The following is a 15,146-nucleotide window of genomic DNA, read 5'->3' as shown; positions in this document are numbered from 1 at the left end:
CAGCTCATCATGTCTTCTTAGAAGATTAAGTATATTAAAACGAACATAAAGCACAAAGTGCCTTGAAAAAAAAATCTCATTTTGACCCCACTTTGGATAAAAATTATTTTTTGTCACAGACTTCACTGATTTAGTGTCCAGTATTCTCACAGGCTACATTCAGCTTTCAGTATTACAAGAACTAATTGCACACATTCATTTACAAGAACATCTCAAACTTTCCCTCTAAGATTTTAAAATATACCAGCCCAGTAGTGCAAAGGAGTCACTTATACCAATAAATGGATGCGATCCTGTAAAAACTCACGCACTTCAGTACTCTTAACAAAGGTGCTAACTGCATGACTAATGATGCACTTCTGCAGAAACCTCAGCTGATGGGGCCATGCTCAAATGAAACTACAAAACTACTCATTTTGACTATTTTAGGCAATGTCTTTATGAGCGAAAGGCAACAAGTTACCTGGAAAAATTAAACTGAACATATCTGCAAGTGTTTGCAGGATCAGGCTTTATTTGCATACAGCCTTTTATCAATGACAAAAGCTAATTTAAAAAATACTTCTTTCCAACTAATTGCCTCTTTCAAGAGATGGCACTAAATATAATGCAAGGAAGATTTACTTTATAGCATCCTTGAAGGTGTGTTAAAACACACAAGAATCTCTTCTTTAAAAAGGATAGAGACATATTTAGATGGCACAGACATGAAATGCAGACCAAACAACTGCAGTACAGATACTAATCACATGAAATGGATAACCTCGTAATATCACACATCTTAGATCATCTGACTTGTGTGTCTGTCTGCATATTCAGCATCACAGCCCCAAGCTGAAAAAACACAGACAGAGAAGAAAGAGATTCTTGTTTCCTGGTAAAGCTTCTTGCATTAAAGAACTGAAAGCAGGGCAAAAGGCCCATTCAAAAATGTGTCACAAAACACTTCACCATAGACCTAGGAGCTTTGTTGTGAGAGGAGAAAGGGGAAAAAAAAAAAAAAAGGATTTTGAACAACAATATTGATTAATGGGATTACGTGTATGCAACAGTTTCCCATTCACAACACCCTCCCGGGGAGCTGAACACAAGCTCAATTTTACCTGCGCCAGTAACAGTCACATCATTTTATGACAGATATTAAGCCAACAGGGTACAGGCCACAAAGCTGCTACCAAAAATACTTAATCTTCCCAGGAGGATATCAGACAGGCAATTAAAGCAACAATAATCCTCCCCCCAACAATATGTTTTATCATCTATAAATGTACATCTGTAAATCTCTCTCTCTTTGCTTTAAGTAGGAGCTCATGAAACATACACTTTTGTAGAGTATTTCTGGTAACTTAAAGCTTTCAGATTATATATAATGTAACATCTGGCTAAGTAATACACAGAAAAGAGTATCCTGACGCCAATACAACAACACATGAAGACAAACTGTTTAACATCCTTTTGAACTCGCTTGCATACAAAATCTTTTCTGTATTCATGTTAGACAGAAGGGGTATAGAGAAAGAGGCCCTAGGACTGAGTATTCCTTCCCTTCTTTTTAATATATGAACTAATTTTTCACCAAACCACAACATGCATACATGCTTTGAAGGTTTTTAAGAAAGAAAAAAAAAAAAGGAAAACAAATTTGGGAGCAGAACTGCTGCAGTTCTGGACAGGAATAACTGTTTTAGCAACCAGAAAAACTTATTCCTGCACCTCATAAAGAATAAATACAGCCATGAATACAGAATAAACATCCTTGATTGTACTAATAAGAACAAATATAATGTAGACACACAGCTATTGTTTGAAGAAAAGCACATCCAAAGCCTTCACAGTGACAGCTCCAGCCCCCTGCCACGCTCCAAGAGGCGCTGCGCAGCCTTGCAGACTGCCAGGACAATGTCAGCAAGGAAAGGGATGGTCAAGTAATGTGATGGTCACCACCATGTGCCTGTGGTGAAGATTTCCCGGGCAAGAAGGTGTCAGGAGGCTGCAGCAGTGGGGAGGGGAGCAGACATGGGGTTTGCAGACAATGCTGAGGTCCCCTCACAGGCAATGTTGTGGGGCAGTGAGTAGCACTACCAGCAGTGGTAGTTGGAATACTCGATCCTGACACCAGGAAACGATTTCCACAAACTCATCTAGTAAAATGAGGGATGCAAGTGCTAACAGACCAGCATTCATCTACCTCTGACAGACCAACAATGAGAACTGTGAAGATTTCCTCTCCTGGCAGGATCTGCTAACCGCTGTTTGGGAAACAGGAGATTCATATGCCTTTATTTTTCGTTTTGAAGCAGCAGAACCTTAAGAATCTGTCCAGATATGGAACCAAAACAGCACTTCTGTTGCTGTCTCTTCAGCCGCCTGAGAACCCGCAGCATCTTCCCTCCATCCCACAAGTCTCTGCAAAGGAAGAAGGTTGAACAAAGTGCCACTTTATGAAGGCCATGGCCCCCAAAGCAGCAGGAAAAAACCCAAATTATGCAAAACTTGTACTGTTTTCTTCTGTCCCCTTTGCCTCCTCAGACCTGAACAATAACAAGCTTGTCTAACATGGAGGAAAGAGTGGAATGGCTTCGTGCTTGGACAGGTCAGAACAGATAAATGCAGAAATGTGCTTGCCAAACACCACCTGCATCTGGCTGGGATAAGGGGGAAACAGAAAGGTGCTTCTCACAAGGGTGAGAAGCTGCAGACAGCAGTACCAATGGAAGACCACAACCCTCCCCCTCTGTGCAAAACCTTGGTGTGGTTCCCCCTGCCAAATCTCTGGAGGGATCCAACATGAAGGCTCATTTGGTAGCTACTTACATAGAAGTCACAGCCAAAATTTTGCCTTATTGCTTCCACTGAAAATGAAATCAGCTATACTTTGTATAAAAGTGGGGCTTTTTACTTTCTTTTGATTAAACAAATGAGCCCTCCTCACCAGACCACACAAACAGAAACCACTACTTCCTCAGACACTGCATGTTCATGTCTAAAAACAGCCCCGGACAAGGGTAAAACCATACTGGGTATGACATCAGACCTCTATATTGATCAAGCTCACAAACTGCCATCAACATGTGACACACAATTTTGAAATTTTGGTTTTCCTGTTTCACCTTTTCCACTAAACAGACAGGAAAGATGTCTGTTAATGTGAACAACTGAATTAAAAAAAAAATAATATCCATTTTTGCAGAATCTACCACATTACAAAATGAAAATCTAGACAGCCCACAACTGACCAGTAAGAAGAAAACAGATCCCTCCCCAGTTCACCAGGGACGTGAAGTCTTCACTACCGTAACCCCTCATCTTGGGAAACTGGATGTGAGGGTCAAGAGCCTCTCAAAAGATAGTTTCTTCTAACATATGAAAATGACACAAAAAAACCTCCAAACAAACAAAGAAAAAACCAGACAAGACCATGTTGAAATATTCCTGGGTCATACAAAACAAAGAACTGCAACAACTGCAAGATAAGTGCCAGTTACACGAAAGACTGTGCCACCCTCGACTGCTGCTATCACATTCATTTATCCAGTAAGATATTCAAGATATGCAATCACTCGACAGGTTGGAAATATTACCTCTGCACTTAAAATAGAAAAGACAGGCCTAATCCTGTTCTCATTTGTACCTGAGCAACCCTGCAATTAATTCAAAGGTTGTTCGTTTTCAGACACCTTGATCTTTGCAACCAGGCAGTGGCTTACAAGGGCTTTTTCATGCCAGCCTCTTTGCTCTCAGCCCATTCTCCCCAACGGAGAGAATTCCAATTACAACCTGGAATTGTTGCACTCAAGAGGTCACGGGCTTGGGGCTTAGCTCCTAAGGAATATGGAGGAGTAATGGCATTTTGTACAGCACTGAGCACAGCATTGGTACCACACTGTAAAAAAAATCCTCGCTCCTGCTGCAACGCTACATCTTCCAGGAGAAGGAAGCCTGTGAGCTCACAAACACACTGTGAGAAAATACACATTTCCATTCACATCATCCATTCAACCTTCCCACAAGAGCGTGAGGACAGCAACAGAAAATACTCAAAATACCCTCAAAGTGCCCATTTAAGGTGCTGGCATATTCATACAATTTGCGTTTTTTATTTTCAAATGCATCTGCTCGAAGTTGCTCCCTGTTACACCCTAGCACTATCTTTGACTTGAACAGCCTTACATCAATAAGGAAACTAATGAACAAACAAGAAACAAATATTTATAATAATCTCTTTAAAACAAACAGAAGCAAAAAGCCTCGGACAATGAAGTCTGTTCCTTAAAATAAATGTGTGCAGACACTTGCTACTTGTGAGGCTGCTCTCGAGTTCTGCAGTACCTGGAGTGCCTTTTAAAATAGAAGAATATTTTATCCTGAGTCGAGTTAGGCACATAGAAAAATACGGATTTTCCAAATAAATCTCAAAGGTCACAGTGGAGGTACTTGACAGTGGCACTTTGTGTTCTGCTGTAAATAATTCTGCCTTTTTAAGCAACCACCTCTGAGCTGCCACTTCTTCTGGATTAGCTTATGCTAAAAGATGGGATTCTACAAAGTAGTGAACACCACCAATTAAAAATCAAACCCTGTTTTACTTTAGGAAAACAGCCTCATAAAATTAAGGAGGTTCCTAAGATACACAATGTGCTGAAGACAGAAGGTTACATGAACTCAGTTTTTAAAAATACAAAGACAACCCTTTGTGCTTTAAAGGTCTCACTTCCAAAGCTATTAATAACAGACAGAGAGCTTTCCACACCTTTTTACATAACCTGATGTAGCACCTGCAAGACTCACCTACCTAGGCGATAAAACTGTACTTTGCACTGTAGCATCTGAAAGCTAATTTGCTTCTCTTCCTATTACCCAAGAAACATCTTACATGTGTTGAAGTCAGAAACAGTATCATTCCCTTAACTAAGTTCAGGGAACTACCGGGTGCGCTTGTAACTGCCAAACCTCCTCAACTGTGCCCACGTCCCAGGTATCAAGATGGGTGTCTTCATTTTAATGTAGCTCTCACCTAACCAGGACTTCACTCCCTGTTGTGCACATCCACCACACCCCATGGACACGTGGGCAATACTTCTGTCACTCTCCATTTGTCTGGGTGTAGCTGATTGCAACCTTGACTGAAAAAGGAGGAAATTCATCTCCTTTTCTCTTGGATCTGTAGGTACTAACACAGGCGCAGAAAGCAACAGGAGAATAAAAGTTTGTCTGTGACTGACAAAACACAAGGAATAAAGTTGGCAAGTTAAAAAACCAGAAAGATATTTTCAAGACACATTTCAGACCACAGCTGACATCTAGCTTCTGCTTTATGCTACACCCCTCACACAGGCTGAATCCAGTGGGGTTGGAAGTGCAGCACATGTCACTGAACAGGGAGCAAAGAGAGCTTTGTGAACTGTGCCTATGGGCTGCATTTGTGCATACACAAATGTAGGTACGTGATCAAAGCAGGCCTGAAGGCAAAGGGCCTTATGTGACATTCACCTCCTAGCTCCCCCTTTCTTCATCCCTCCGTGTGCTGGGAGTACTGGATGAAACCAGGCAACCCCTCCAGCTGACACAGTGGTCCTCCCTGAGTGCCAAAGGCATCCTGTCTCCTTGGGGCAGTGAGGCTCTGTTCTCCCATTCTCCAGCACCATGCACCCAGGAAACTCAGCAGATACTCAGCAGACCTCTTTCTGAAGCAGGCTGGCGAAGCTGTGCTGCCTGCACCCTTCAAAGGGCACACCACTAGGCTGGGGATGGAATCCACTTCTCTGCTAGCAGCTGCAGTGGGCAACAGACTGCTCCAGTGCTGTGAGTTATCTCTGTAAAAAGCAATGGTAATAATACCTGATCTTTCAATCGTGATGAAACTAAATCTATGCCACCATGCCAGCATGTACACCTCCTGCCAAAAAGGCAGAGAGCTCAGCTTGGGGTCTCTTGCCTTCTCCTCTCCCCTTTCTTGCATATCAACCTCTGTGTCATCCAACCTTGTTGGAGGGCTGGGACATCTCCCTGCACTTCCACCCATGGCAGACCCCCTGGAAACAATGATGCTGGAAATGCTGGAAATGCTGGAGCCTCCCACATTTGTCCATTCACTTTCCTTACTGGGAGCTACTAACCCTGTTAGCCACCTTCAGTGGCTCTTTCTTCATCCTGAAATGGGAAAGGAAACGATGCCCCACAGAGGGGAGAGGATAGAGAGAAACCTGTCACCAGCCTTCCCACACTGCAGAAGACACAAGCAGCCAGGACAGCAACAGTACTTGTGGTTGATACCTACTGAGGCTGCACTGGCACCACGACCACATCCCAGTATCACTTCTGTGTCCCTTGTGTACACAAAAAAATCTGTACACAAAAAAATCTGCAGGTATGACCTGAACAGTCATGGGTGAAGCCACACACAGCAGGCAGCACACGGACAGCTGAAAAAAACAGCTTAGTGCAAGCAGGCTGCAAACCCAGTGGCACTGAGGAATTTCTGGTGCTCAGCATCCTACCCAAAGACCAGAGAAAGGGAAAAGCAAGCTCAAGAGCTTCATCCCTGTTTGTTTCATACAGCTCAGTTCCAGCTACATGGCACAGAAAGAAGTCATCATAATGTCACCTTACAGATTTTTCCTGTTACACAATAAACGGCTATTTTTTTTTTCTTTGCAGGGAAATGTATGCTTCTTTTGAATGCCTTTACCTATAAACTGATGTGTCTATGTCTGATTTGCCTAGACAGCACGCAGATTTGAAAACCTAATCATATTTACCTTGGTAATATGATTATCTCTAGGAGCACCAAAATGCAGTCCATTATTGACTGAAAAATTATGATAAACTTCTCTAGCTTTCTATTTTTTAATCCCACCAATACTATAGAGTCAAAGCCCTGATATTGCAGAGATTTACTTACTAGCAAATCATCATACACTGGTGCTTGATTTAACTGAGCAATTTTATACATAGGTAAACATACAGCCCAGGGTTTCCAGGATCCCTTGTCAGAGAGCACATACCTTCCTCTGTCATTCAAAACAATGAGTGGAAAACACATTTCAGTTGTGGTGAGTGAATCTTTCCCCAAACCTCAATTTCACAAAATTGCTAGCCTGATCTGTAACAACACAGGGGAAAACACAACTGCTGCTAAAAACATGCAATTGTGCTTTATATTCATAGATGAGGTGAAAGGTTATTTTTTTTAAAAAATATTTCTTCTAGAAAAGAAGTGAAGCCTTTGCTTCACTTCTCGATTTTCCATAACAGAAAACCTTCCTTAGGCAAACACCCTGAAACATTGCTTCTAAAAGCAGTGCTGGCTTTGAAATACATCATGAGAACAGAAAATACATTTAGCATTGATGACAGGAAAGCAGTTGCTACAAACATAACACAGTAGCCCTTGTAAAGGAACCTCATGGTTCCTTAAATATGTATCCCCCTAAATCTGCATATTGCACAGAGAAGCAAATCCCGAGAGTCCTAGAAGTCCCCCACTGGCACATCACGTTTTTTCCAACTACTGTTAAATTTTCTTCTCCTAAATGCTCTACCAGGCTCTCTACCCTACCCTTGCAGCAAAAAAAAAAAAAAACAAAACAAAAAACCAAAACCAAACGAAACTTCTGAAAGCCCTTCTTATGAAAACAAATACCATTCCTTAAATTTCTCAGCATGTTATTTGCAAACGACAGGCCAGCAAGCAGATACTCTCCATATGCCAAATTATGTCATTTCCATTTTCTAGAAAGAATACTTCTCACAGCAAGCTGGCAAGGGTTTTTTCAGTTGGGCTGTGAAAAAGAGCCAGCTCTGTGTCTTGCTGCACCTGCTGCGTTGCTAAGCCTGGTATCTGGTGGCAGCCCCTCAGCCACCCATAGCAATTCTGGGTCCAGAAAAGAGTTTGTCATAAAGGCTGCGTACACCCTCAGAGGTACTGGCAAATGTTCAGGGGTGAATTCTGTGGATATTGGCATATAGATTTCTGTAGACACCAGCTTGTCCCATTTGCAAACAGAATCTGCTTTCCCACACTTTTCAAGGGACAAGCTGGTGCCTACAGAAGTTTCAGTGTGCCCAAGTCCCAAAATATAAAACCAAACTTCTGCATTTTTAGGTTAAATTATAAAGAGCAGTCTTTTCATTCGTGTAGTGGAGAACTTGCATTACAAGAGTAATGCAGCTGAAATCAGAGGGAGAAAAAAATTAAATGAATCAAGATTTGGTTCTGCTTTTCATCTTTACCTTCCATCAACACTCGCTGCACTACTGAGCCTCCAGACAGCCCACCTGATATTTACTTTTTGAAACAAGGAAATCACGGAATTACTAGAGGATTGGGTTTTTTTTCCTTTCAGAGAGCACACTTGGCAATCTCAGATTTGTGTTTTAGATGTTTTGAACTGTTCCAAGCTAAGTGATATCTTCCGCCAGAAGAGTTCTCGAAGTCATAATAATTGCAGACTAAACCATACTTCATATCCAAAAGCTATCATCAAACTATGATCTGTCATTATCCTATTTATCTACCATGGAACTACATTTTTGTGATGGTCTGGAGGGCTGGTGACTCACATGGTTGCTACCAATCTTCATCATTTCAAGGTGCTTTTAACAGTATTATGGTGCAGAGGAAAACTGTATGGCAGGCTTCTAAGGGAAAGATCCAGTCTGGCTGCCGGCACAGGAGCTTTGCTGGTAAAGAAAAGGGTGAAAAGAAAGATCAAGTAGTGGAAATGCATCCACCACATAAGCAAACCTGCTGAAATTTGCTCCTTCTGCTCTCCAGCTAATGAGGGGTCACCGCACACCAGCCACGCACCTGTGTGGTACAACCACTGCACTTCTCATGGCAGGGCTGGACCCAGAAAGCTTTCAATTGGCAGCCAGTGAAGGCAGCCAACACAAACACGACTTTTCACGTGTTACCAGTTAGGTTTCCTCACAGGGGCTAACGTGCACCCACCCAGGTAGACCCCTCTCACCTGTCCAGCTCTAAGGCTGCCTTGCTCCGAAACCTGCAGAGTCCTGAGGCTCTGGCAGACACAGCTGCCTCTCAGCATTGGTCCCTCTGTGAAGTTCTCTAATTAATTCCCTAGTATTCATGAACACTATGTTCTGTCCCACTGTTCTACTCCTTAGAACTGACAGCAAAGGGGTTTTTTCCTTGTCTGATGAATATTAACCTTTTTTTGTCTGACAGAGATGCTTGCTAAATAGTATAAGAGCCTAAAATATGCCAGAACCAATTTCTGTGGGATCTGTTTTTAAAAGCTTGTATAGTAAGGGAATAAGGCTGCTGCATCTATGGTGTCCATCCATCTGTGTGTCATCATAGTCCAATGACTTCTCAACCATTGGTCAACTTCAACTAACAGCTGGAAGATGACCCCATGTCCACCAGTTTGAAAGGAAGGAACAGAGGGGGGCACTAACCTCTGCGCCCTGAACAAGGGAAAAGGCTGGCAGAGACCAATGGTGGTGAAAGCAATGGTGTGATGTGGGGCTGGCCACGCTCAGCACACGCACAGCTCAGAAATCCCAGAAGCTTGACTGCCCCTGCACAACTCTTGGTGAGTGTGAGGATCCAGCCTCCCAGTGTGCTTGTGCTGAAGGACATGGGTGAGCCCAGTGTTCCTTACAGGACTCATGGAGGAACTTGTACACTGTGTGCTACTATTGAAGCAGCCCTTACTACCTGAGTCTTAACCCTGTTGTTGAACATCCCCCCTTCCGGGTGGCACAGGATGGCCCTTTAGCCTCCTGAAGTGACAGCTGAGGTCAATAAGCATCCCCTTCTTTAGAGGCAGCAGCTATCAGTGGTATACAAAGTCACATACCTAAGAAAAGACTTAGTTTAGCATGTGCACTTCCCATTGACTTCTCAGACCATTAAATCGCTGTTTTCATGCTATGCTTGTATACATCATTCTGAAATTTAGGCTGCCTGAAGGACTTTAGGTTCAGTGAATAGCAGTGTCCATCACACACAAAAGGGCTGATGTGCTTCCAGCGGCTCACAACCCAGCTCCTGATGCTGGGATGACCCAACAGAGTGGAGGGTGCCCCCAGCTCTTTGTTCTGCTCCCCTTTCAGGACTCTGCCTGTAAGACACTTGTTTCTGAGAGACTCTTCTTTTGTCTCTCTCATGTTCAGTTTGGAGGCATCTTCTGTTGTGGGCTGAAACTGCCCTGCCTGCCCAAGGCCATGGAGAACTGGATTTTGACCTCACAGCCCTCCAACACAAACACTAAACAGCAGAATTCAGCCCCTCAACAACATCCTGGAGGCTTCCTCCAGCACTAATAACCCATGGAACTTTGCAAGCCCTACAAGTCAGGCAAGTCAACCATTCCAGCATCTCCCTTCATTGCATCTCTCCAGAAGATAAATACTGAGGCCAAATGCAGCTCTTTCCTTTCTAATACGTAGAAATAAATTGAATTTTCACAAGCTTTACTAACTGTAAATTAATTTTAGAATTACTCAGGAAATTAGATGTATTGTAGATCAGTAAATTCTGAAGAAAAGTCTATTTGGACCATGATAACCTCAGTGTCCTTCTGAGTGGACTTCTCCCCAGTGATTACTCAGCAGATATTCTCTCCTTGCTTCCCAGCACCTGCTGCTCCCAGAAGGAATTCTCCTGCCCATCTGCCTTCAAACCTGACACAGCAACAAAGACAAATGCAACTGTAAGCAATGTTTAAACTCCAAACCAAATCACCAAATTGCTTCCTTAGCAAAACAAGAAAAAAAAACCCAAAACCAAACCAAACAACACAAAAAACCCCCATGTGCTTGTTTCTAGCCACCTGGCCCACTGGAAAAGGAAACTTCACATATGAAAACAGCAATACTTTTCCCAAAGAAAAGTATGGCAACAAGAATTCTAGGCATACACAAAAACAGGTACCTGGACCATCACCTAATATGCTGGATGTGAAATTATTTTAAACCAGTGCTGCCAAAACCTTGTTTCACAGAGCTCTTTGCTAATTTAAGACCATGCTATTAAAATAAATTATAATTTGACATGAAAGAAACCCCGGCCCTAGTTTCTAGTAAACTCCTGTCCTCACCCACCTGTTCACCACAAATTGAAACAAACTCCTTCTGCACTAGACAGAAGCCTTTGGCACCAACCAGCCAACTTCTGAACAATCCTAATTTCTGCCATTTACATGTAATTACATACTAGCCTCCAAGCAGCTAGAAGCTCCACGTTCTTTTTTCTGTATCGTTTGTGTCTTGTGAACACACATAGAGCACAAACCCAAACCACATTAATGATAACCTTGTTAAATATAAACTAGTATGCAATTATACAAACTGCTAACACAAACAAAAAAGCCAGGGAACTCTGATTATACGTTCACAATGGCTTCTGAAAACTAAATAAAGATAACAAAATAAGGCAGCCTGTCTTGCCTGATACTTTAACAGAAAAAGGCTTTCACGGAAGATAACTTACATGTCTCAGCACAGAGGACTACTCTGTCAAACAACTCTTCAAACTCAATTTCAAGTTCACTGAAAGGAGAGCAGAAAGGTGGGAGGAAAGGCAGCCAGTGCGCATGTGAACTACCAAAAAGTCTGATTTTCCTCTCTGCATCATCCTTCAGGTGAGCTAATGCCTATCTCTGGGCAGGTGCTGTGACTTTCACCCTGTCGTCCTGAGAAGGGCTGGCTGTGTGCTGGGGATTTGGCTCCTTCCTGTGCATTAAGAGTGCAGCAGAAGGGCTGCTTGAACCCTCTGTTCTTGGGCTTGTGCCAGCCCAGTGCACGCCTGTGATTTATCGTCTGTGCAGCCAAGAGTGAACCCAGCAATCTGAGCTTCTACCACACCTTTTCATTAAGAAGATGAGGCACTAACGTTCTGTGCAACCTCCATGGTCTGTAGCTGCCCGTTCCTGACGTTTAAAAATATATACCCCTTTTCCAGAACAGAAACAGATCCACTGAAGGCAGGCCAAAGTCTGCCCCCGACGGCACACGTGCAGCATCATGACAGCCAGCAAAGGCGGGGACATTACCCAGAGCTCTCCTGCACCCGTGTCAGCCTTAAGCAAGTGCTACAACGGAGAGCCTCATACTCATCAGTGAAGCAATGCAAAGTCTTGACCACAGCTAAATCTAGCTCTCAAGAACACAAAACAGCACGAGAAAACCAGCACTTTCCTTGCAGCCCGCATGGCAAGAAAACATACAGCACAAATGACGGCCGCTATAGGACTGGAGGAGCATCCTGGCAAGGTTTCCTTAAGTGACTTCCCTTGCCATGGACTTGGGCTATGCATTCAGTTTGTTTGCGTGCTAGCTGTGCAGCTGAACTTGCAAGACTTTGAATTTCTAGGTTGTAAACAAGAACAGCAATTACCTTTCCCTCTTAAACTCCACTCTGTTCTCATGTAATTAAAAAAAAAAAAGAAAAGCATGAGTTGTGGAAGGAAACGTTCAGAAAGTGGCAAACAGGAGCAAAGGAAAAGAGTGGAAGAGGAAGGGCTAAGTGAAGTGATACCAGTGAGATCCAAGCATCCTTCCCAGAACTGAGCACAGGATCAAAGCATGCAAGAAAGGAAAACCAAGGATGATCCTTGGGAATCCAGAAAAGTAACATTGGAATCTTGCATCAATAATAAACTCACTAAGTAGAAGGTCAAGGAGAATCCAGTCTTTAAATGTTAAGTTCAAGAGTAAAAAAGCAATTCCCAAATCATGGTCTGTGGGTCATTTCTCCCCCTCAAGGCTGTGGGCAGAATCACATCACAGACTAAAATGCATGAGTGTGCGTGTGACATAGCTGTGCAGTTGATCCACAGAGCAGTTAGAGGTTGTCACTGCAGAAAATATTTTGAGAGACACATGACTGGGAGAACAAGGGTGGTAACCCACCAGCAGGCATTTTACTTGGGAAGGTGGGGCTCCCTAGCACAGCACCTGAAAAGGGGCTCAAAAAAGCCACCAATACAACCCAGATGGAAGGGAAAAGAAAACAACCAACAGTGGGGCATGCAGCTAAGATAACTTTCTCCTGGAATACCTCCAATTCCTCCAAGCTGGTTGGTTTTGAATGGGACTTTTCTACAGCGATCTATGCTCAATTACCCTTATAAACCCTTGCAATAACATGTGACTCAAAGTCTACCTATTTGTCCAAGGGAGAAACAAGGAGGGAGTGTGGCAAATGGGGAATGTGGGAGTGGCCGCCGATGAGGGCTTGGGGAGCACAGTCATTTCCTTCAGCTTCTTCCCCGCTTCTTACCCCCACTCCGTCTTTGATATCTTAGTATGTTATTGAGGAAGGGAAGGAAGGTGATTTTGTATCCACAGGCATTCACACGTTTTTACATGATTGCACCTTCTTAGCCAGAAATCTCAGCCTGAGAGCTGAAGCAGGTAAGGTTGGTCCTTTGGGAATTAAAAGGCAAAAGAGTACCTGGCGGCAAGAAACGACCCAGAGGAACAAAGTGCTTGTAGATAAAGAGCTTATTTAGGGTGGTAACAAGACGCTTCTTAAACCATGCGCTCGCACCATAATCCGTGGATTTCGATGCAAAGATTTCATTCCCTCTTGTGGTCTACAGACCTGGCTACAGCGCACTTGACTCAGGGCTGGATCCCAGCCTGCTGTCTATAGGATAGGCAGCACGGCGGGATGAATCCACCACCAGTCGGGAGAGCAGAGTGACAACCTCTCCGCAGCTGGCTGGGCTGCGGCGGGGCACGGCGGCTGTGCAGCCGCACGCCCGCACTGCTGAGCGGGAGACAAACTTTCAGGCACTCGTGCCCAGGCGGGGACGAGTGACCGACCGGCTGCTGCCGCCCGGGAGGCTCGGGCACCTCCGCTGACCTGCCCCTACACGCTCGCACATCCCCGTCGCTGCCGCTGCTTCCCCGGCCGGGCGGCAGCGGAGCGCCCAGCCGGCCCCGCGGAGGGAGGCGCGGCTATCGGGCCTCCCTCCCCACCGCTTCCCGCGGCCGCCCGGCGGCCGTGCCCGCCCCTCCCGAGCCCATCGCCATCCTGTGCATCCCCCATCCCCGCATCCCGCGCATCCCTCATCCCCGCGGCGCGGCTTACCGGGACCGCTGCAGCTCGAAGGCGGCGGCGAGGCCGGGCTGCCCCAGCTCTCCGCTGCCGCCGGCGCTGCCCTGGGGGCTGGTGCGGCCGAAGGGCGCCGGCAGCACCCCCGCCGTGAAGGAGTTGAGGCGGCCGCGGCTGCCCGCCGCCGCGGCGCCCAGGAAGGCGGCGGGCGGCACCTGCACCGCGGCGAAGGCGTCCTCCTCCTCCTCCTCGTCTTCCTCCTCCTCCGGGGGCTCGGCGGGCGCCGCCGGGGGGCTGCCGAGCCGCGGCGGCGGCGGCTGCGCCTGGCGGGGCCGGGCGGCGGGGCCGTCGTTGCCCGGCGGCGGGGGCCGCCCGTCGAGGGAGATGCTGGTGAGGAAGGAGAGGGCGGCCTGCCTGCGGCGGGGGTCGCTGCGCGCCGGCGGCGGCGGCTGCGGCGGCCCCGGCGGCGACTGCGGCGCTTTCCTGGGGCAGGGCTCCGCCGGCGGCGGCAGGGGCCCGGCGGCGGGACTGCCGGGGCTGGCGGCGGTGGCGGCCGCCGCCATTGTCGGCCGGCTCCCCCTCCCCTCGCCGCTGGCCGGGCGCTGCCTCTCGCTGCCGGCCCGTCAGGCGGGCGGGCGGCGGGGCATGGGCGCCGCGGTCCCTCCGGGGTGCATGGGGGTGTCGGGGGGTGCGCTCCGCCCGGCCGCGCCGCGCTGCCCCGGGCCCCCGCCGCCCGCCCGCTCCGTATTTATAGGTGCAGCAGCCGCGCCGCCGAGCGCCCTGTGCAATAACACGGCAATCACGTGTGGGAAACGGGGCGCTGGAGGAAAACAAAAGCCCGGCCAGCAGCCCGCAGGAGGAGGAGGGAGAAGGGTGGGTCTCAGCGAGCTCCCTCCTTTCAACCTCTCTTTTTTTTTTTTCTTCCCTTTCACCCCCTTCCCTCCTCCTCCTCCTCCTCTTTTTCCCTTCCTGGATGCGTGGGGGCGGGCGGGAGCCGGGGAAGGTGGAGTCTGTGCCCGTAGTACACGGCACATGGCCCTCGGAGCCAGGCGCAGACCGTAGCGGACCCGGCGTTGTGGCTCGGCGCGTCCCGTCTGCGGCACCGGGAGCAGCA

The 15,146-nt window shown here is 46.6% G+C and overlaps 1 protein-coding gene across 2 annotated transcripts in view; it reads right to left on the bottom strand.

Moving 5' to 3' along the window:
• The window catches only part of CABLES1 (Cdk5 and Abl enzyme substrate 1), a 71,894-nt gene extending 56,993 nt beyond the window's left edge, over nt 1-14,901 (bottom strand). For both annotated transcript variants that reach the window (XM_069004611.1, XM_069004613.1), the window contains exon 1: nt 14,069-14,901. In XM_069004611.1, the coding sequence (XP_068860712.1) occupies nt 14,069-14,595 (527 nt within the window). In that variant the 5' untranslated portion in view covers nt 14,596-14,901. The remainder of the gene's footprint in view (nt 1-14,068) is intronic.
• Nucleotides 14,902-15,146: the final 245 nt, after the last annotated feature.

This window comes from Aphelocoma coerulescens, chromosome 2 (genome assembly GCF_041296385.1).
Source record: "Aphelocoma coerulescens isolate FSJ_1873_10779 chromosome 2, UR_Acoe_1.0, whole genome shotgun sequence".
Taxonomy (NCBI): domain Eukaryota; kingdom Metazoa; phylum Chordata; class Aves; order Passeriformes; family Corvidae; genus Aphelocoma; species Aphelocoma coerulescens.
This window is presented reverse-complemented; position numbering and strand designations above follow the sequence as displayed.